The 21,403-nt window shown below is 38.7% G+C and overlaps 1 protein-coding gene across 17 annotated transcripts in view; it reads left to right on the forward strand.

The window, feature by feature from the left end:
• The window catches only part of LOC110347711 (uncharacterized), a 199,110-nt gene that overhangs the window by 71,352 nt on the left and 106,355 nt on the right, over positions 1–21,403 (forward strand). For 4 of the 17 annotated variants that reach the window (XM_087184026.1, XM_087184024.1, XM_087184023.1 and 1 more), the window contains exons 2-5: positions 3,294–3,469; positions 15,209–15,253; positions 16,147–16,176; positions 17,417–17,582. In XM_087184026.1, the coding sequence (XP_087040152.1) occupies positions 3,399–3,469; positions 15,209–15,253; positions 16,147–16,176; positions 17,417–17,582 (312 nt within the window). In that variant the 5' untranslated portion in view covers positions 3,294–3,398. The other 13 variants (XR_015440102.1, XR_015440099.1, XM_087184028.1 and 10 more) reach the window with 12 other exon arrangements.

The following is a 21,403-nucleotide window of genomic DNA, read 5'->3' on the forward strand; positions in this document are numbered from 1 at the left end:
CTGATCACTTGTCATTTCAGCCTCCCCAAATCCTAGGAGTTCTTATGGGTCTCACTTTCTTAATTTTTGCACAATCCATACTTCTATTTGCACTGCCTCCTTGGTGCTTCATTTTCTACCCCCATGTTTTTACTTTTAATGCTTACTTCCTCACGCTGGTAATGAATGAGGGGTGAGCTTCACTTTATAGGTGAGACTTGGAGAAGTACATGACCCCTCTCCCCCATGTCACAGAAGTAGTATGACCAGAATCCAAGTCTTTGACTCAAAATCTGATCTGTTCACTGCTCCTACCAAGAAAGTTGACTGAAATGTTAGCAATGTCCTCCCTCTTTCCTGCTTTCCCTTCCTCCTTCCCTCCCTCTTTTCCTTCCTCGCCCTCCCTCCCTTTCATTCTGTTTGGCTTTATTGTTTTTTTGAAACAAGATCTCTCTATGTAATCTAAGCTGGCCTCAAGATCACAGTTCTTTTGCCTCGGTCTCCTAAAAGCTGGGATTACAGGTGGGCACCATCACACCTGGCTCAGTGTGCGTTGTTTTCTACTGATAAATGTATACATTGGTATGTTTCATTGTATGGTAGATGAATGATGGTAAATAGAGGTACTAAAGTTATCTTCATTATAAATTTTATAATTTGTTTCCTGGTCACTCCTTAGCATCTGGTAGTAACTAGGAATAAAACTTTGAGTCTTTGCTGTTGTTTGCAAATGGTTTGTTATTATCCAAGGCAAGAGTTAATACTGACTCCACAGTATCACTGTCATACATGTTGGTTCTATAGCACTAAAATCCCTTTTCTGTGAAGGAGTATAAGTTCATTCGTAAATGAAATATAATCAACAGTAATATGCTAGCCCATCTCATAGAACCCTGTTAAACCCATTGCACCTCTAAAGTAGCAGTCGTGACTCCTGAGATCTAAGCGCCTCTGAGCCCTGACAGGATACAGGGGATATGGAAGGGGAGAGGCCTTTGATTGATAGTAACTCCCAGAGCTCCATGGAAGAAAGCTGCTCTAAGAAGCATCTTGAAAATCTGCAGTTCTGCTAGTCAGCATGTGCCAGGGCAGGGGGATTGAGGGACGCCTCAGGCTCCATTCACAGAATAAGTTTCCCCTAAGCCAGGTGATTCTGCTGGACAGGATGGGTCCCTCTTCCTTTCCAATGTGTCCCTTTGAACGTATATGTTTTTAAATAGAAGGTACAGCCTACCCTGTTGGAGGAAGACCTTTATTTCACCCAGATGATAGAAGTAGTCACAGTTTGAACAAGAATTTTTTTGGAAATACCTCGTGACAAGAGGGAGAACATGAAAGGAAATTCCAAAGGTACCAAATGAGTTCAGAAGCCACATGAGAGCAGGGGAGTAGAGGCAGTTTGTGGAGGTGACAGCAGACATTCATTGCTGGAGAGAAGGGTGGATGGATGTCCTCAAGGAATGAAAAGGAAGAAAGAGAGAAAGGGAAAACACTGGCTACCTGAAAGTGTGGGACACAGACGGTTGCTTTCAAAACTTGATTTCGGGCCGGAGATTTAGCTCAGTGGTTCTGGTGCCTGCCTTGAAAGCGCAAGTTCCTGAGTTCAACCCCCGGTACCAAAAAAAAAAAATCATCGAAATTTGATTATCTGACAAATATTCCCACAGCATAGCTCAGTACAAGGGCCAGTTACATCAAATAAGCCTTTCTAGAGAATACTAGTTTTATTCTAGAAAGAAGAGTTGGACTACAATATTACAACAAATCTAAAATCCAGAAAATATCAAATTAGATAAGCAATTACATTGCCATGAGTTACTTTCATGAAACAAGCTAGAACACAGTACTTTGAAAAATTTTTATTATTAAAATTCCAGCAAAAGGATTGCCTGAAATTAAATCCAGTGTTTGTTTCAAATAGTTTTACAAATACCATCCATGCAGTAAAAACAGAATTCTGATGAGAACACATTTTTCAAGAATTCATCTCCACCTTCCCTTTCACTCAGAAGGTGGCCTCTTATTTACAGCTATTGCATGTAACCAGTGAACCAAATACTTGAAACCAATTTGCTGGTTTGAGAAGAGGTTATTGATTCTCACAGCATGTATATACTTAGAAAATTCCATTGTTTAATTCTACATGTGAATGAATCTTGCTTCACACTACTTTAAGTCAGGCAGACTAGGTAAAGTTTATGGACTCCCATCTGCTGATGAGTTGAAAAACATTTAACAGATCTGAATGTTGCTTTGAGTTAAAAATACCTGTACATGCTTCTTAGAAAATATCTAAGTAGGCAAAAGATCATTTTTTGGTAAGCTTGTGCTTTATTTTGAAGGAAAATGTTGGCAGAAAAATTTTTTGTGCATTTTAAACAGAATGAAAAAGACAGGGGTGGTAACTGATAAAAAAAACCTTAAATAGTGTATTTCTGGATATTGTTTAAAATTATCGCTGCTTGAGCTGTTAGAGGCTTTTTATTTTCAGAATTCCAAGCCTAATACATATATACTTTGTATATTAACATTATGGTTTTATGGCCTAAATTTTTATTCTTGAAGTAAAAGGAAACTTCCTCATCACTGGTGGGGAGAAGGACCAGAAGAAGGGGTTTAGGCACACACATACTCCCTGAATGATCTTGTGAATTTTGTTGTTGTTTTATTTTATTTTTACTTAATAATAAAAGTTCAACTAAGTAATTAATGTTCAATCATTGGATGGGTGAAAATGAACAAAACCTTAGCACATCTGAGGTTCATATATTTTCTGGATATTGTATAATGTGTAAAATGGTAAAGGTATGCACATGGCTAAATGTTTTCCTTCAGATCTTAGAAACGTGGATCCCACCCGACTCTAATTATCCATGTCTCCACTTTTTCCATAGAACTATTGTTATCCCACTGCTGTTTTGAATCAATATGGGCAGTATTGTTATCAGGAGAAAATGATTTATTATTCCAAATCACCATTTATAAGATAATCATTATGAGCAAGTTTGCTGATAAGTCCATAATTTATAAGGGAGGACTTTAATTTATGGCAAGGAAAGTTTCTTTCTGATTAGTGGGGAGAAACATGTTTAACCTTTATTTGTATGGGCTTGTGGTGGGAAATAGGGCCAGTGGGTAATTTACTTACTTGAACTGAGGGTCTTTCTAATAGACAGTTATTTTTTAGAAAAGAAACTCTTTTGCATCTCACTGAGGGAGGAAATTAGTGTAGAAAAGAATTAAGATAGTATTTTTCTCAAACATCTGCATCATTGGCTTTGATTTTTTTTTTAACCAAGTTATTTTTCTTTCAGTTCCCACAGTTATGGAAAAGACTCTCGGAGAGGGTAACTGAAACCAAAGAAGTGACTGGAGCATCTAGCTAAAGGCATGCCCTAGGAAACGAGGACTACAACTCAATGGAGAGGGAAAGACACAGGCAAGACATGTACAACCAGGTCATGATATGGGAAATGTTGCACTCCCTGTTGTGAGTATGAGCATGTGAAGCTTGTCAAGCACATAGTGCCAGTTTCAAGATCTTGTGTGACAGGTTTTCAATGACTGTCCCACAGAGACACCAGCCACATTTCCAAAGCATTACACATTTCTGTGATTTTAGCTCAGGTATCTTTCTCTGATTTTCTTAAGGAAGCCTCCAGAGACACATCAGAAGTAACACTCACAGGGTGAGACTCATCATCTTCAGATATTAGGGTTAGTTCGGGATTTCACCTATGGCCCAGTGGAAAACAGGTCACCTGAAACTGAAATTCTAAGACAGGAACAAGGGGAAGTCATTGCTACGAAGAAGGATCCTTTTTTTTTTTTTAATTTTATTGGTACATTTTAGGTATACAATATAATGACATTCATCATTGGAAATTTGCACCTTTACATAATCTCTCTTGGTTCTTATTTTTTCCCCATTCCCCTGCCTTCCCTTCAACCCCTCCGTCAAGAAGGATCCTGAGTAAACTTTCCCTGCTTGCTCAAGGGATGGCCTGAATTTAAGGGGTTGGGGAGAACACTGTTGCAGGATAATATTTTAAATATATTAATTCGATTTTTCCCTTTGAGAGTGAGCTCCAGTTGCCTTTGCTCCTCCCCGCAACCCCATTCAGGTATCATTTATTGTATCAGGAAAAGGGAGTTAAAACACAGATTGGGAAGGAAAGGCTTTTGATGTTTAAAGACTCTGAGAGTTTGAGTCAGACAATTAAACTTTGTCTTATCTAAAATGAGTTATCTTATCTAAGATGTCTTATCTAAAATGAGTTGGAGCTTTCCACCTCTCCCAGCCCAGAGCAAAGGGGCTTCCTGGCCACCTACCCACCACTCCCAGCCCAGAGGAGGTGAGCCACCCAGGTGCCAATAGCAACCCCACCCCCATCCAAATGAGAAGACACATAAACAAGTTTCAAAACCAGACTTCCAGATCACCTACAGCAACTCCAAAGGTAAAGGAGTTGGAACACTCTGATTCTCAACCACCTGGACTCCCTGAACTGGCAACAATAGAGGATCGGGAAAAAATGAAATCAGGAATAATTTCTTAGATAACAACAGAGATTGTGCCCATAGTGTAAGACATGATTAATAAATCTAGAGAGGACACAGATAAAAAAATAGAGAAGCTGAGGAACATGATGGAATCCCAACATAGGAAACAAATGGAATCCATAAAACAGATATAAACAGATTTCCAGGAGATTAAAAACTCCATTGAAAGTCTACACAGCAGAATGAACCAATGTGAGGACAGAATTTCAGATATAGAAGATAAGATTGTAATTAGTGACCAGGAAAAGAAAAATTGCTTTAAAATTGTAAGGGACTACGAGAAATCAATCCAGCAGCTGCTACATGATGCAAAGGAGAATAACGTAAGACTGATTGGAGTCAATGAAGAAGCAGGAGAGAGTGCAGATGACATAAAAAAAATTCACAGAAATAATGGCAGAAAACTTCCCAAGCAGTGGAAAACAACTTGACATACAGATAAGTGAGGCATATAGGACTCCAAATAGCCTTGATCAAAAAAAACTACACATAGACATATAATTGTTCAGATTCCAAAACCCAGCAGAAGAGCAAAATTCTACAAGCAGTGAGAGAAAAGAAACAAATCACATACAAAAGAAAGCTCATCAGAATCACAGCAGACTGCTCAATGCAAACCCTCAAGGCAAGAAGAGCTTGGAGTGATGTATTTCAAGCCCTAAAGGAAAACAGCCTTCAACCCCAGATTGATGTACCCTGCAAAACTATCTTTCAAAATTGATGGAGATATAAGATACTTTCATGACAAAGAGCACCTTAGGAACTTCATGAATACCAAACCAGCACTCCAAAAAGTTTTAGACAATATCCTAGGAACATACAATGAGGATCACAACCCCAGGAAGCACAGCCGAATGAATCCATCAGGCGTGACAAGAAATTAAATGTAAAGGGGGAGAATCCAACAAAAAGAAAAAGTCATGACAATGATAAGTCAATACATATCAGTTATAACCATCAGTGTTAATGGTCTCAATTCATTCAAAAGAAATGGACTGGCAGAATGGGTCAAGAAGCAAAATCCAACAATAGGCTGCATATAAAAAACATAGTTAATTCAAAAAGAAACTCATAGATTGAAAGTTAATGGGTGGAAAATATTACTCTCTGTGACAGGAACCTGAAAAAAAGCAGGAGTAACTATCCTCTTTGCAGATCAAGTGGATTTCAAACCAACACTGATTAAGAGAGACAAAGAAGGACATTACATCCTTGCAAACGGAACAATCCAACAGGAAGTGATGACAATCATAAATATCTATGCAACAAACACTAGTGAGCCCAACTATATAAAACAAATACTAATGGACATAAAAATTCATATATTCACTAGTACAATAGTAGCAGGGAACCTCAATACCCCACTGTCAAAAATAGATAGATAAACTAGACAAAAAATAAGTCATGAAATACTAGAACTCAACCGGATGCTTGAACGAATGAACTTAACAGATGTTTCCAGAGTGTTCCACCCCACAAAATCAGAATACACATTCTTCTCAGCTGCACCTGGGTCGTTCTCCAAAATAGACCACATACTCGCTCACAGAACATGTTTAAGTAAGTGCAAAGGAATTGAAGTTATATGATCTGTATATTATCAGACCAGAGTGCATGAAATTGGTGATCAGTAGCAAAAGAAACCACAAAAATTTCATAAACACATGGAAATTGAACAACACACTTCTGAATAACCAATGGGTCACAGAGGAAATTAAAGAAGAAATCAGACAGTTCCTTCAATTAAATGACAATGACAATACAACATATCAGAATCTATGGGACACAATGAAAGCAGTCTTACCAGGGAAATTCATAGCAGTGAATATGCATACTAGGAAAACAAAACGAGCCCAATTAAACAACCTGATGCTGCACCTCAAGCTTCTAGAAAAAGAAGAGCAAGACAAACCCAAGCTCATGCAAGGGAGGAAATTATAAAGATCAGAGGAGAAATCAATGCAATGGAGACTAAGAGAATGATACAAGAAATCAATGAAGCCAAGAGTTGGTTCTTTGAAAGAATCAACAAAATTGACAAACCCTTAGCCAACCTTATCAGAAAAAAGGAAAGAAAAGACCCAAATCCATGCAATCAGGAATGAAAAGGGTGAAATTACAACAGACCCAGCAAAAATCCAGAGGATCATCAATACCTACTTCCAGAAAATATACACTAATAAGATGGACAACACAGAAGAAATGGACAGATTCTTAGATACATATGAATTACTAAACTTGAATGAAGAAGACCTAAAAATTCTAAACAACCCAATATCAATCAATGAAATTGAAAACATAATTAAAAACTTACCAACCAAGAAAAGCCCGGGTCCTGATGGCTTCACTGCTGAACTCTGTAAGACATTTAGAGAGGAATTACTGCCACTACTGTTTAAACTCTTCAATGAAATTGAAAGGGAAGCAATAATCCCAAAATCATTCTTGGAAGCAAACATCACCTTGAACCCCAAGGCAGAGAAAGTCCCAACCAAAAAAGAGAACTATAGGCCAATCTCACTAATGAACATAGATGCAAAAATCCTCAGTAAGATACTGGCAAACAGAATGCAGAAGATCATCAAGAAGATCATACACTCTGACCAAGTCGGATTTACCCCAGGGATGCAGGGATGGTTCAACATACACAAATCAATCAATGTAATACACTATATCAATAGAGCCAGGGACAAAAACCATATGATCATCTCAGTAGATGCAGAAAAAGCATTTGACAAAATCCAACATGCATTTACAATAAAAACTCTACAAAAATTGGAATAGATGGTATCTACCTCAATCTGATAAAAGCCATCTATGAAAAACCAACAGCCAATATCATACTAAATGGTCAAAAACTGAAATCCTTCACACTAAAATCAGGAACAAGACAAGGATGTCCACTATCACCACTCTTGTTCAATATAGTTCTGGAAACATTAGCCATGGCAATTAGACAAGAGAAAGAAATAAAAGGAATAAAGATAGAAAATGAAGAAGTCAAATTGTCATTATTTGCAGATGACATGATACTCTATATAGAAGACCCCAAGAATGCCACCAAAAGTCTCCTAGACTTAATAACCAAATTCAGTCAAGTAGCTGGATACAAGGTCAACACACAAAAATCAATAGCTTTTCTCTACATGAACAATAGACTCACTGAGACAGAAATAGGGCAAACAATTCCTTTCACAATAGCATCCAAAAAACTGAGATACCTAAGAATCAACCTAATGAAAGGAATCAAAGACCTCTTCTCTGAAAACTAGCACTCTGAAAAGAGAGATTGAAGATGATATCATTAAATGGAAAGACATCCACTGCTCCTGGGTAGGAAGGATCAATATAGTGAAAATGGCCATACTTCCAAAACTGCTATATAGATTCAATGCAATCCTAATTGAAATCCCAGCCGCATACTTCAAGGACCTTGACAAAACAATCCAAAAATTCATTTGAAACAAGAAGAGACCCAGAATAGCAAAAGCAATTCTAGGCAACAGAGACATGGCAAGGGGTATCACAATCTCCAACTTGAAACTCTACTACAAAGCTACTGTGATAAAAACAACATGGTACTGGCAAAGGAACAGATCTGAGGACCAGTGGAACACATTAGAAGATGCCGAAACAACTCCAGACATACTCAGCCATCTCATCTTCGATAAAGGAGCCAAACACCCTCACTGGAGGAAAGATAGCCTCTTTAAGAAATGGTACTGGAAAAATTGGGTTTCAACTTGCCAAAGATTAAAACTAGACCTATATCTCTCACCATGCACTAAACTAAAATCGAAATGGATTAAAGATCTAAATATTAAAATAGAAACTCTGAATCAGCTGGAACAGAGGTTAGGTAGAACTCTTGAAGACATTGATGTAGGAAAAGATTTTATGAACAAAACCTCAGTTGCCTGTGAAGTAGCATAAACAATCAACAAGTGGGATTTCTTCTTATTAAAAAGCTTCTGCACAGCAAGAGAAACCACCAACAGTGTGAAGACACAACACACAATGTGGGGAAAAAATCTTCACCTTCTGTTCCTCAGACAAAGGTCTACTATCTCGAATCTATAAAGAGTTTTAAAAAATCAGACCCCCCAAATTTAAAGACCCAATCCAAAATGGGCATCTGAAATGAATAGACATTTCTCAGACAAAGAAGTAGAAATAGCAAATAAACATATGAAAAAATGTTCAACATCAGTGGTCATTAGATAGATGCAAATGCAAAGAATGCTGAGATTCCACCTCATTCCAGAAAGAATGGCTGCTGTCATGAAATCAAACCAATAACAAATGCTGGTGGGGCTGTGGGGAAAGAGGAACCCTGCTCCACTCCTGGTGGGAGTGTTGACTGGTGCAACCACTGTGGAAATCAGTATGGAGATATCTCAAAGAACTAGGACTGGAAGTCCCATTTGACCCAGCTATTCCTCTGCTGGGGATCTTCCCCAAAGGATTAAAAGAATCATACCACAGTGATATATGTGCACCCATGTTCATAGCAGCACAATTTGTATTAGCTAAAATTTGGAAGCAGCCCAAATGCCCATCAACTGGAGACTGGATAAAGAAAATGTGGTTTTTTTATTAAAATGGAGTACTACTTAGCCATAAAAAATGAGAAATTAGAGGCATTAATAGCTAAATGGATGCACATTGAGGCAATACTCTTAAGTGAAATAAATAGGACACACATGTGTAAATACCAAATAGTTTCTCTGGTGTGAGAAACTGAAAGTGTAAAGAGGGACTAAAATGTATAATAGGTAATGTGAAATAGGAAGAAAAGGGGCACAGGGGAAAGGGAAATTGGAGGGCCAGGGGAAAGGAAAGAAGGGAATAGAATTAATATGAGAAAATGAAAACATGGAAACAAAGTCTTGTAAATAGGGAGGGATAGAGGGATTGAAGTGAAGGCAGGGGAAGGAGGAAAAATGAGAACCCAGTGAGATTATGTAAAGGTACAAATATCCAGTGATGAATGACATACTGTATACATAAAATTACCAATAAAATAATACTAAAGAAAAAAGATGAGTTGGAGCAAGGCTTCTAGCCCAGGTAGGGCAGGAGGATTTTGAGTTGGGGCTGTGAGTAGAGGGCTGGATCAAGGGAAGAAAGTGAACTGGTAGATGCAGTAGGGGAGGTAAGGGTGAGGGCATGGGGCAAAGGGGTGGAGGAAAAGCAGAGAGCATTCTTAGACACTGTGACCCTTCTCTTCTCAGAGAAAGAGACTCCCCAGAGAGGAGAGTAGTGGATGATAGAAACAGAAGTGCCCAAAGAAGCACCTTCAGGGAGTAGAGTACACAAGGGCTCTGCATGCAGATATTAGGATGAGTCTTCTGAGCTCCAAAGTGTCACCAGAGCAGTAACAAAGGAATCATCACTGTCCTGGTGCATGTGTAGCCTACAAGCAATGTAATAAAGTCTCCTGGGCCAACAGCTGAAAGTATTAGGCCAGAGAACTGCTCAATAAAAAGATCTACTAGAAGCAAGGACATCTCAGTCAAGCTGGTGCAAAGGCAGCGTCGCACAAAGCACAAGATGTGCCTGTCTCCATTGCCCTGTACTGGGGACCCAGTGAGAAGGGCAAGGATACAGAGTTAATGTGAAGTGAAATTATGGTTGTAACATGAAGGTAGGCCCCATACATAAATCATGGAAAAATAAAGTTATGTTTCTTGTAGAATTTATAGACTGAAATGTGAACTCAAAAGTAAAAGAAATCAGTCAATAAAATTAGAAAAAATATTAGATATATGTGACAAAACTATTCCGTTCCTCCTTATTGGAATTTAGGAGCATTTTATGTATCCTAACCCAGATTTGAACAATGACTGTGTACCTAGGTTGTGTGCAACCTTCTAGGATCCTGGGTATAGCTCATTCAACTCTGCTTATTAAGTGCTGGCTTTGTGTTGGGCTCTATAAGCTTCCATCATTTTCTTTAATCCTTGAAACAGTACCCCTTAGATTAAATATGATTCCCATCTGACTAATAATAAATTTAAGACCAGCAGAGGGAAATTTGAGAGTTCTAGTAATTCTGCAGCATCTCCATTGTGAATGTTGGTCCCACAGTTTTTGTGGATAATGTTATGCTCTTCCTTCCTTTTTCCCCAGAATATTTTCCTTTTTCTTGTGCATTCTTTGCACTTTTCACCCTCTACCCCTTTGTTTAAATTGCTCCTACTTTGTATTCTGCTCCTCTTCCCTGTCTTTTTTTCCATCGTCCCGATTTTCTAAACCACAGTGCAAATTTTACCTTCTCCCAGATACTTTTCCAGCTCTCTATTATTATTGTTTTACCCACCTTCCTGTTACTTCAGTCCTTCACACTTCATTTTAACTCTATCAAAATCAGCTTTGTACCACAGATGTTTCATTAAGTTGGTTTCACCTACTGGGTTGTGACCCCCCAGAGCGTTCCATCTTCTGCATCCATAGTACCTACCATGAATTTATCATCCTAGACTGCAGCTGTTTTGGTACCTGGGATGTAAGACAGCCTTAACACATATTTGTCAAGTCAAATTGAACTTAAAATTCTAAAACACACAGTGAAGCATGACACAGATGCTTGAACAGATGTTTAACTGAATAGTCTTTGATTCCCTCACTGCTTTTCTTCTTTTTCTCCAACTTTATTTCCATTTTTTTTCAAACATACAAAACAGTTTAAAGAGTTATTCAGTGAAAACCCAGCTAGTGACTACCCAGCTTCTAGAATACATACTCTATTACATTTATGTTATCCATCCATCTATTTATCCCTCTAGCCCACCTCACAGACTTGAACACAGCCAGTCTTTGGGAGACCTGTGAAGTCAGATATGGGATTAATTTCTGCAATCAGCCCTTACTTCTTGTATGACCTTGGCAGTGTTGCCTAACTTACATCATTTTCTCCCTGTGTAAAGTGAGAGTGGCCAACAATGCCTACTGCCTAGAGTGTGGTGAAGATTAAATGAGATTATGTACATAAAGGGCCTGGCACATGGTATGTGTTTAGCACCAGGTAGCAAGAGGAAAAGGACAGCATAAATATTTCAGCTATCAGAACTGATTTGCAATGATATGCATTTTTGGTATTCTTGTTTTCAGTCTCTGTTTTAGGTCCACAAGAAAAAGATGCTGATAGAAGAGAATCAATCTTAGACTCTTTGGTTATAAACCAGAGGGGACTGGATCCATGAGGTGGGTAGGAAGTGATCAAGGATTTGCGTGGAAACTGCATTCCGAATTTTCTGGCACAATTAAAAAGCCATGGAGGCAACCATAGAATCATGTCACCTACTTTCACCTAGATAAGATGGGAGATCTTATGCTTATGTAAAATCCAGAAGAAATTTTGCTTAAAATGGAATTGATTATGGGGGAATACTGGTGCTCTCTACAGTCATAAATACCAGCTTCAGAACTGTTTATGCAAAGGTTTGCATATTTTCTGAGTATAAGCTCTCATTATTAGGGGATATGAGTAGCCCTCTGCGCAAAGGCTACAGAATGTTCCTGTTCATGGAATCTTAATTCATGATCTCTTAATTATGCTTCAGATTACCTTGTCCTTGATATAGCCCTCCAAGGTCATTGCTGGTGAAAGCTGAAAGAAGTCACCTCTGTGGTCTCAAACTAAGCAGCCTTTGAGACATGAGAAATCTCTTCCCTGTTTTCTGTCTGTATCTCACCATGCCTACTCATCACAGTGTCGTTCATACCACTTAGTGAATCATGTTGAGTATGGGATGTGATGAATATAGTGGTTTGAATAAAACTGTGGTCTATACCTGTGAACAGCTTTATGAGGCACACTTAGAATTGGGTCTCTTAATTTTAAATTTGTGTTCGTATCAGCCAATAGAGTTGTCCTTAGATGAACTGGAAAATGTCTCATGTCCTTTTCTTTCTGGGACTTTGCATTTAGATGGGGAACTCTGAAAAATATAAGTGCCTATGTCCTAGCCTTGCCTTTTAATTTGAGAGTGTCAGTGCATCTTGGAATCGCCCACTGGAATCTATATTTTAAAGATCTCTGCAAATTGTCTTACTTCCCAGCAAGAGTTAAGAATTGCCTCTTGTCTGTAAAGCTGTATGTTTCTTCCTAAGAACCATGTCTTCTTTCAAGATACAAAATCTTGATTTATCTTTATAGTTTTGCTTTGTGTTCTCTCAGTTGATGGCTATAAAATGGAAAACTAGCTGAAATGAAAAGATTAGGAATCTTTCCAAAATACTGTAGGTTGGTCATAAAATAAAATAAGGACAATGCACTGGTGGCCCAGAGGAGACACCTGAAGTAAAGAAGAGCTGGTGAAGGTTTCCACAGCCAGCTGCGAGAGCAATGCTGGAATCATCAGGTAAATGGGATAGCCTAGGATAACAGGAAGGCATGAAAAAGAAAGTTTCTATGTTTTATCAATTCTAATATATCCATAGTTTACATTTTAACATACTAGCATCTGTTGCCCTGGTGCCACTTGGAGATAATTGTTATTTTTTTCATACAATCCAAATTTTGTCGTCCGTCATGGTAACATTGCTGGACAACTTTAACCCCTCAAATTTCAGTCAGCAAATTACATGGCTTATCTTCAAAGTTAAAGTCTGTTTGTTATCTGAGAACCTACTGTTGTCATCTGCTGATTAAATTTTAAAAAGTAACACTATCAAAGCTTTTTTATTATTAATTGCTTGGAAGAAAATTCTGGAGTTACTAGAGGAATGCTTTTAAACTGCTGCATTCTAAATGCTCTTAATGACACAGATACCAGTATCATATAAGAATGGGACTAGATATGCCAAATCTAAATTAAAAAGTGACTCAGGAGAGTTTAACTCTAAATGTGAAGAAGTTTGGGGTAGAGTGTAATTGGCAGCATTTTTTTCTCTCATAGTGGTATATAACATGGTGTTTTTTTACTACAGCTCTTACCATTTTACGTCTTGATACTTTACAACTATCTTAGATTCAGTATAATATGATATTTGTGTTGCTGTTTACAATGGGGAATTGTAAAGAAGATTTTCCAAATAGTACTCTATTCTTGGTAAATAGTTAGCAGTTAGAATCGAGCTTTCCTATCACTGAGACACAACACTGACAACCAAAATTTCATGGAACAGAGGTTTAATTTGGCTCATGATTTCAGGGAATTCAGTCCATGGTCACCTGACTCTAAGACAGAAATGTCATGGTGGAAGGGCAAAGCAGAGCAAAGCTGCTTAGTTCATGGCAGCAGGGAAACAGAGCAGGGAAGCAGTGCCAGAGGAAAAGGGATGAGGGACCAGATATAACACCAGGTGCACAGCTCCATGACTCATCCAGAAATACCCAGATGTGTGCTTTACTAATGCTCTAGGCAACTCTCAAGCCAATCAAGTTGACAATCTAGCTTAATCACCACAATAAGCATACATAAAACTGTAGCCATAGCCCAATAAATCACAGATTTATGTATATCTAATTTCCATAAAACCCAACTTCTGAACCCTGAAAAAGGAGAGAAAAACCACCATATATTTAAATAAAATAACATTTTAAAGGAACAATGGCTGTGTTTCTTTAAGAAAGCATTATTCCTATTTTATTGGAAATGTGTGAAGGACTAAGTAAGCAAGTGAACAGGTACTGATGGATGTACCTAGGTAGAGTTTCAAAAAAATCTTTTATAATGTACATCTTGGTGACAATTGGAATAATTGTGAAAAAGAATCACCATTACATTGGAATTGGGGAGGATAAATAGCACTGGAATATCTAGGTGGTCATCTTTTCATTTCCCTCCTTTTGGACTGGAGTTCCCTTGAAAAGAAGCCATTCTCTGTAAGTCTAGATAACTTATCATGTACTTCAAGAACAAGTCCCATCCCTCTCTTATATGCTACCTTCAGAAATCTAAAAAAAAAGCTTTCAAATATGTAAAGCTTTAGTTGTACTTCTCCAGACCGAACACTTCTTTCTTCAGTGATGTGTCATTATCTTTGAGGTTCGGCCGTTCCTTGGTGTCCCTTCTGGATATCCTGCAGTTTGTTTATATTTTTTACAACTATGTGACATAGCTCCCATTTACCTAGGAGTCTTACCTTTTGTCTTTTCCTCAAGTTTAATTATCACTAGCAGCCCTGAGGTAGGAGATTAGGGCAGGACAAACCAGACCACTAACTGGGAAAAATGTGTTAAAGGTCATAAAAGCCCTGGCTAACAGGTTGAGCAAGATGATTCCTGAAAAGATAGGACATGCAAAGAACACAGGACTCAAAATGATTCTATGGTTTCTGAGCGCTATATGTAGAAAAGTGAAATTTTCAGTCAGAAAGTGATAATTTTTCAATCCTTCAACTCAATATGGTGCCGGACCAATCAGATGCTCTTTTTAATCCTTCATTTACATGGGAGCACAACCAATCAAAAGGCATTCTTCCTGGTCTTTCGTGTACATCTGGAGCAAGGCCAGGTCAGTTTTTGATACCCGTGCCAATGCCTTATTTGCATGAGGGAAAGGTCAATCCAGGTATTTTGGATATTAAAGACCCTTTTCCCCTTACCCTTGGCCCCTCTGAGCCTTTTCACCTGCCTCCTTTCACTCTGAAGAATGTACTTCCTTTTCACCTTTAATAATTATACACCCTTGCTGCTTTTCCTGTGTGTCTTTTTCAGTCTTCTTCAGAACATCAAGAACCTGGGAAGAAGACCTACAATCTGGTAACAGCCCATTCTCAAAAGTGTCCTGAATATATTACTATCATATATGATCAAACTACTTAAAACTGCACTGAGTGTAATATGTAAGAGTGGTCTAACTCATAAAAATTAGAGCAGGGGTCTCACCATCGTGATTGTACTTTACCAGTGCAGTCAAATTGAGCCGTCAGTAACTTGGGCCACAGATCACTGTTGCCTCATATTAAGCTTGGGCTGCTTGCAGCCCTCACGTCCTCCCCACACTTGATGCCAGAAGCCACATCCTCCCCCAGAGAGTACTTTCCTGGTGGTTGTTTTGCATCTGTTCTTTTTTTTTTTTTTTTGGTATCGGGGATCGAACTCGGGACCTTGCGCTTGCAAGGCAGGTGGCAGAACCACTGAGCTAAATCCCCAGCCTTGCATCTGTTCTTATTGAATGTCATGATGACAGTGATTCAGTCCATTGTCCAGTCTGTCCCGAAATTAATCATCCAATATGCTGATTTATTCCTTACTACTTTGGTTATCAAAAAAATCTAATCATGGTCTCCTGTTTCACTATCAAAAATATTGTTGTAAAATACTGCAAAGAACATTTTTGTGGTTCTTTGCTTTTTTACATTTTAACCTCCAATCACATCATAGAAGTCATTTAATATTACAAACTCAATTGTAGTATCATCCAAACCATATATTTCTGGGTTTTGCACGAAAATGTGTTGGGAGACCTCCACAAATGCTTTTTGGAACTTTAGCTGTCTAATATAGAATGACTTTTGCTAGTGCATAAAGATCCTAGACCTAAATAAACACATAAATATATAATAAATGATAAAATAAGAGAAAAATAGATTTAAAACTGAGTTGTCTTATGAGACTATTCAGTGATTCACTTTTTTTCCCCCCCTCCACAGGACCTTGGAAATGTCTGGCACATGGAATAGGTATGTGCTCAACGAAGATATTTTTCAATTTTTATTCTTTATGATACATATTTCTAATACATAATGGTCACATTCCTTATGAGGAGTTGGTATAAGTACATGACACATCTTAAGTTTTTTTCCAACGCCTTCCCCTCCCTCTTCCTAAATCTTTTAATCACCTTCCTGTATAAGAAAGATCGAGCTCCCTACTTCTTATTGTCTATCAGTGAATATTTTTTAATCCAAGTATGATTTTTTTATTGAAAAGCACAGAGACAGTCTTTCTGAAAAAAAAAACAAAAACCTTTTTCTTTACACCTGTCAAGGACATCTGCTTTGGGAAGTCCCATACAGAGCTTAGGTCCACACCAGAGTATGAATTGACTATTTGCTAATCATGAAAATATTATTGCTGAAATGAAAACATGATTGAGGCTAAAACTATGAACCAAATGCAGAAAGTGCCAGCTCTTTAGTGTAAGCAATTAATTAGGCACCATCTTTAAGTATGGCGATAGGTCCCATGGTATTAATCAAATCAAATATCACCAGCTGCTGAGAGAACAGGCACTTTCAAGAAGCATCTCTTACCCCAAAGGGGAGAGGGATGTGGCACTGAAATGGATTTTCTGAGGCTCTAGAAGCTAAGGACATGAATTATGGCAAAATGTTACCCAGGCACCTCTGAAACAGATCATACAGACACTGTGGTAACTGAAGTTGTGCAGAAAGCCTAGATCTGGAAGCCAGACAGACCTGGGCTCCACTCCTGAATCTCTTTTTGCGAGCCTTGGAAGATCATGTGATCTTTTTGTGAGCCTTTAGTTTCTAAGACAGGGGTGAAAACTCTTACTGGGTAGGGTTTTGTAAGGATGAGTGACATGGGCAGCACCCAGGGCCAGGCTACCTTCAGGAAGGATTGTACATGGCAGTCACAGTGGTAGCAGTGGTGGTGGTGGATGACCGGTAGCGTTCCAGTCTTCACTCTGCTGCTGGCTTAGCCCTATTTGATCTTGAAACCCTTAATCTTCCAGAGCTTGCTCTTCCCAGTCTGAAAAGATCAAAGTGGGCTACATGTTGTTCCAGGGCTAACAGCCTATGCTGTTCATTCTGTGCCAGGGTACAATTAGGGCAGTTTGTGATAAGCACAGTGCGTCATGGCAGAAGTTCACTGACCTAGGCAGGATGGGTGTAGTCGCCAAGGGTAGTGTCCCCCAGGGAGCTCATTTCCTCCTCCCCAAGCCTCTCTCCCCCACAGCAGGCTGAGGCCACCCGAAGTGAGACATCACCTCCTGTCCTTACCACCATACCTGCCTAGCTGTCGTTGTGGTGAGGTGCCAACATGGAGCATGTTTATTCAGGGCAAGGGGACATTCAGTACCACCACAGGGCAGCGTGAAGGAAAAAGTAAGCTCCAGAAGGAGGTAAGGGCCTGTCTGAAATTATTTAGATACAAAATAGCATTTCTTTTTCTTATGATTTTTAATTGACAGTTAATGTGTGACTGATACAGAGAACTATGAACACATGTAGTTTAATGGCTGCCACCATTAACTTTCTGTGTATGTCTTTACAGTCATTCGTGTGTAACACAAAAACGAAGTCACACTCTCTTCCTATACAACATACTTTTCAGGGTGTTTCCCTCCCGTTTCATTGGTGCTATTTAACTCTGTTGATTTCCACTGTAGTGATGCTTTAGTAATTTAGCAAAGGTGTCCAGAATGAGATACTAACTTCTAATTATGCAAGGTATGTTAGGGAGCAGGAAGAAAATTTAAGAATTCATGTTTATGTTTTTAACTTTAAAAAAATTATCTTTTATAATATATGAAAACATGTCTGGAGTTGAGAGTCCTGAGCTGGGATGGTGGCCCTAGAAATTAAAGCACTTTCGAGCTCACTGCTCTTCAGCCCGCACATGCAGGCACCTCCATCTGGCCCACAAGATCACTGTGGAATGTCACATATTCACATTCCAGGTGGGAATAATAGGAGAAAAGGAAGGGTAAACGGTTTTCTCCTATTAAGGTGTTGCTTCTTTTTCAAAAAGAGGTAGGGACCAGGGATTTAGCTCAGTGGTTCTGCCGCCTGCCTCAAAAGCGCAAGGTCCCGAGTTCGATCCCTGGTACCAAAAAGAAAAACAAAAAAAACCCAAAAGGAGGGGTCTTCCTTCTCATTGTTCAAAACAAAGTAAGTTGAGAAATTATACATTTTAGTATTTCATCCTCTTTAATAAGGGAGATCAAAGCAAGGGTAGTGGTGAATTGTTCAGGGGCAAGCAATCCATAGGGCTCGACATGGCCTCTTCCCTAGAAAAATGTGTGACTTGTACACACACATATACATACCCATACCCTACTTGTGAGGCAATTTCAGGGGTGGTTTTTTTCTTTCTTTTTTTTTTTTTAAATTCTTTTCTTGGTACATTGAAGGTATACAACACAATTACATTTCTCATTGGGAATTGTACCTTTACATAATGCATCTTGGTTCTTATTTTTTTCCCATTCCTAGCCCTCCCTTCACCCCCTCCACCCTTCCCTATTTACAAAGACTTTATTTCCATTTTTTCCATTTCTCATCATTTTTCCTTTCCCTTCTTTCCTTTCCCCTGCCCCTCCTGCTACCCCTACCCCTTTGGACCTTTTCTTCCAATTTTGCATTATCGATTATTCATTCTAATCATTGGTACATTTTAGGTATACAATATAATGACATTCATCATTGGAAATTTGCACCTTTACATAGTCTCTCTTGGTTCTTATTTTTCACCCTTGCCCAGACCTCCCTTCAACCCCTCCAGTACTCCCTATTTAAAAAGATTTTGTTCCTATTTTTCCATTTTCTCATGTTAATCCCATTCCCTTCTATCCTTTCCCCTAGCCCTCCCACTTCCTTCCCCTTTGCCCCTTTTCTTCCTATTTCACATTACCTATTATACATTTAGTCCTTATTTACACTTTCAGTTTCTCACACCAGAGAATCTATTCGGTATTTATACATGTGTGTCCTACTTATTTCACTTAAGAGTATTGCCTCAATGTGCATCCACTTAGCTATAAATGTCTCTAATTTCTCATTTTTTATGGCTGAGTAGTACTCCATTTTATTAAAAAACCACATTTTCTTTATCCAGTCTCCAGTTGATGGGCATTTGGGCTGTTTCCAAGTTTTAGCTATTACAAACTGTGCTGCTATGAACATGGGTGCACATGTATCACTGTGGTATGATTCTTTTAATTCTTTGGGGAAGATCCCCAGCAGTGGAATAGCAGGGTCAAATGGGACTTCCAGTCCTAGTTCTTTGAGGTATCTCCATACTGATTTCCACAGTGGTTGCACCAGTCAACACTCCCACCAGGAGTGGAGCAGGGTTCCTCTTTCCCCACAGCCCCACCAGCATTTGTTATTGGTTGATTTCATGATAGCAGCCATTCTTTCTGGAGTGAAGTGGAATCTCAGCATTGTTTTCATTTGCATCTCTTGAATGACCAGTGATGTTGAACATTTTTTTCATGTATTTATTTGCTATTTCTACTTCTTTGTCTGAGAAATGTCTGTTCATTTCAGATGCCCATTTTTGGATTGGGTCTTTAAATTTGGGAGGTCTGATCTTTTTAAGTCCTTTATAGATTTGAGATAGTAGACCTTTGTCTGAGGAAGAGCAGGTGAAGATTTTTTTCCCACATTGTGGGTTGTCTCTTCACACTGCTGGTGGTTTCTCTTGCTGTGCAGAAGCCTTTTAATAAGAAGAGATCCCACTTGTTGATTGTTTGTGCTAGTTCACGGGCAACTGAGGTTTTGTTCATAAAATCTTTTCCTACATCGATGTCTTCAAGGGTTCTACCTAACCTCTATTCCAACTGGTTCAGAGTTTCTATTTTAATATTTAGATCTTTAATCCATTTTGATTTTAGTTTAGTGCATGGTGAGAGATACAGGTCTAGTTTTAATCTTTGGCAAGTTGAAGCCCAATTTTTCCAGCACCATTTCTCAAAGAGGCTATCTTTCCTCCAGTGAGAGTGTTTGGCTCCTTTATCAAAGATGAGATGGCTGAGTGTGTCTGGCGTTGTTTCTGCATCTTCTAATCTGTTCCACTGGTCCTGAGGTCTGTTTCTTTGCCAGTACCGTGCTGTTTTTATCACAGTAGCTTTGTAGTAGAGTTGCAGGTTGGAGATTGTGATAGCCCCTGCCATGTCTCTGTTGCCTCAAATTGCTTTTGCTATTCTGGGTCTCTTCTTGTTCCAAATGAATTTTTGGATTGTTTTCTCAAGGTCTATGAAGTATGCTGCTGGGATCTCAATTGGAATTGCATTAAATCTATATAGCAGTTTTGGAAGTATGGCCATTTTCACTCTATTAATCCTTCCTACCCAGGAGCAGGGGATGTCTGTCCATTTTCTGATATCATCTTCAATCTCTCTTTTCAGAGTGCCATAGTTTTCAGAGAAGAGGTTTTTGATTTCTTTAGTTGGGATGATTCTTAGGTATTTCAGTTTTGTGGATGCCATTGTGAAAGGAATTATTTGCCCTATTTCTCTCTCAGTGAGTCTGTCATTCGTGTAGAGGAAAGCTATTGATTTTTGTGTGTTGACCTTGTAACCAGCTACTTGACTGAATTGGGTTACTAAGTCTAGAAGACTTTTGGTGGCATTCTTGGGGTCTTCTCTATAGAGTATCATGTCATCTGCAAATAATGACAGTTTCACTTCTTCATTACCGATCTTGATTCCTTTTATTTCTTTCTCTTGTCTAATTGCCATGGCTAATGTTTCCAGAACTGTATTGAACAAGAGTGGTGATAGTGGACATCCTTGTCTTGTTCCTGATTTTAGTGTGAAGGATTTCAGTTTTTGACCATTTAGTGTGATGTTGGCTGTTGGTTTTTCATAGATGGCTTCTATCAGTTTGAGGTAGAGACCATCTATTCCAATTTTTTGTAGGGTTTTAATCATAAATGCATGTTGGCTTTTGTCAAATGCTTTTTCTGCATCTATGGAGATAATCATATGGTTTTTGTCCTTGGCTCTATTGATATAGTGTATTACATTGATTGATTTGCATATATTGAACCATCCCTGCATCCCTGGGATGAATCCCACTTGATCAGGGTGTATGATGTCCTTGATGATCTTCTGCATTCTGTTTGCTATTATCTTATTAAAGATTTTTGCATTTCTGTTCATTAGTGAGATTGGCCTATAGTTCTCTTCTTCAGTTGGGTCTTTCTCTGCTTTGGGGA

This window comes from Heterocephalus glaber, unplaced genomic scaffold (assembly GCF_053883595.1).
Source record: "Heterocephalus glaber isolate CG9 unplaced genomic scaffold, H.glaber_assembly_v1.0 deba00001481, whole genome shotgun sequence".
Classification (NCBI taxonomy): domain Eukaryota; kingdom Metazoa; phylum Chordata; class Mammalia; order Rodentia; family Bathyergidae; genus Heterocephalus; species Heterocephalus glaber.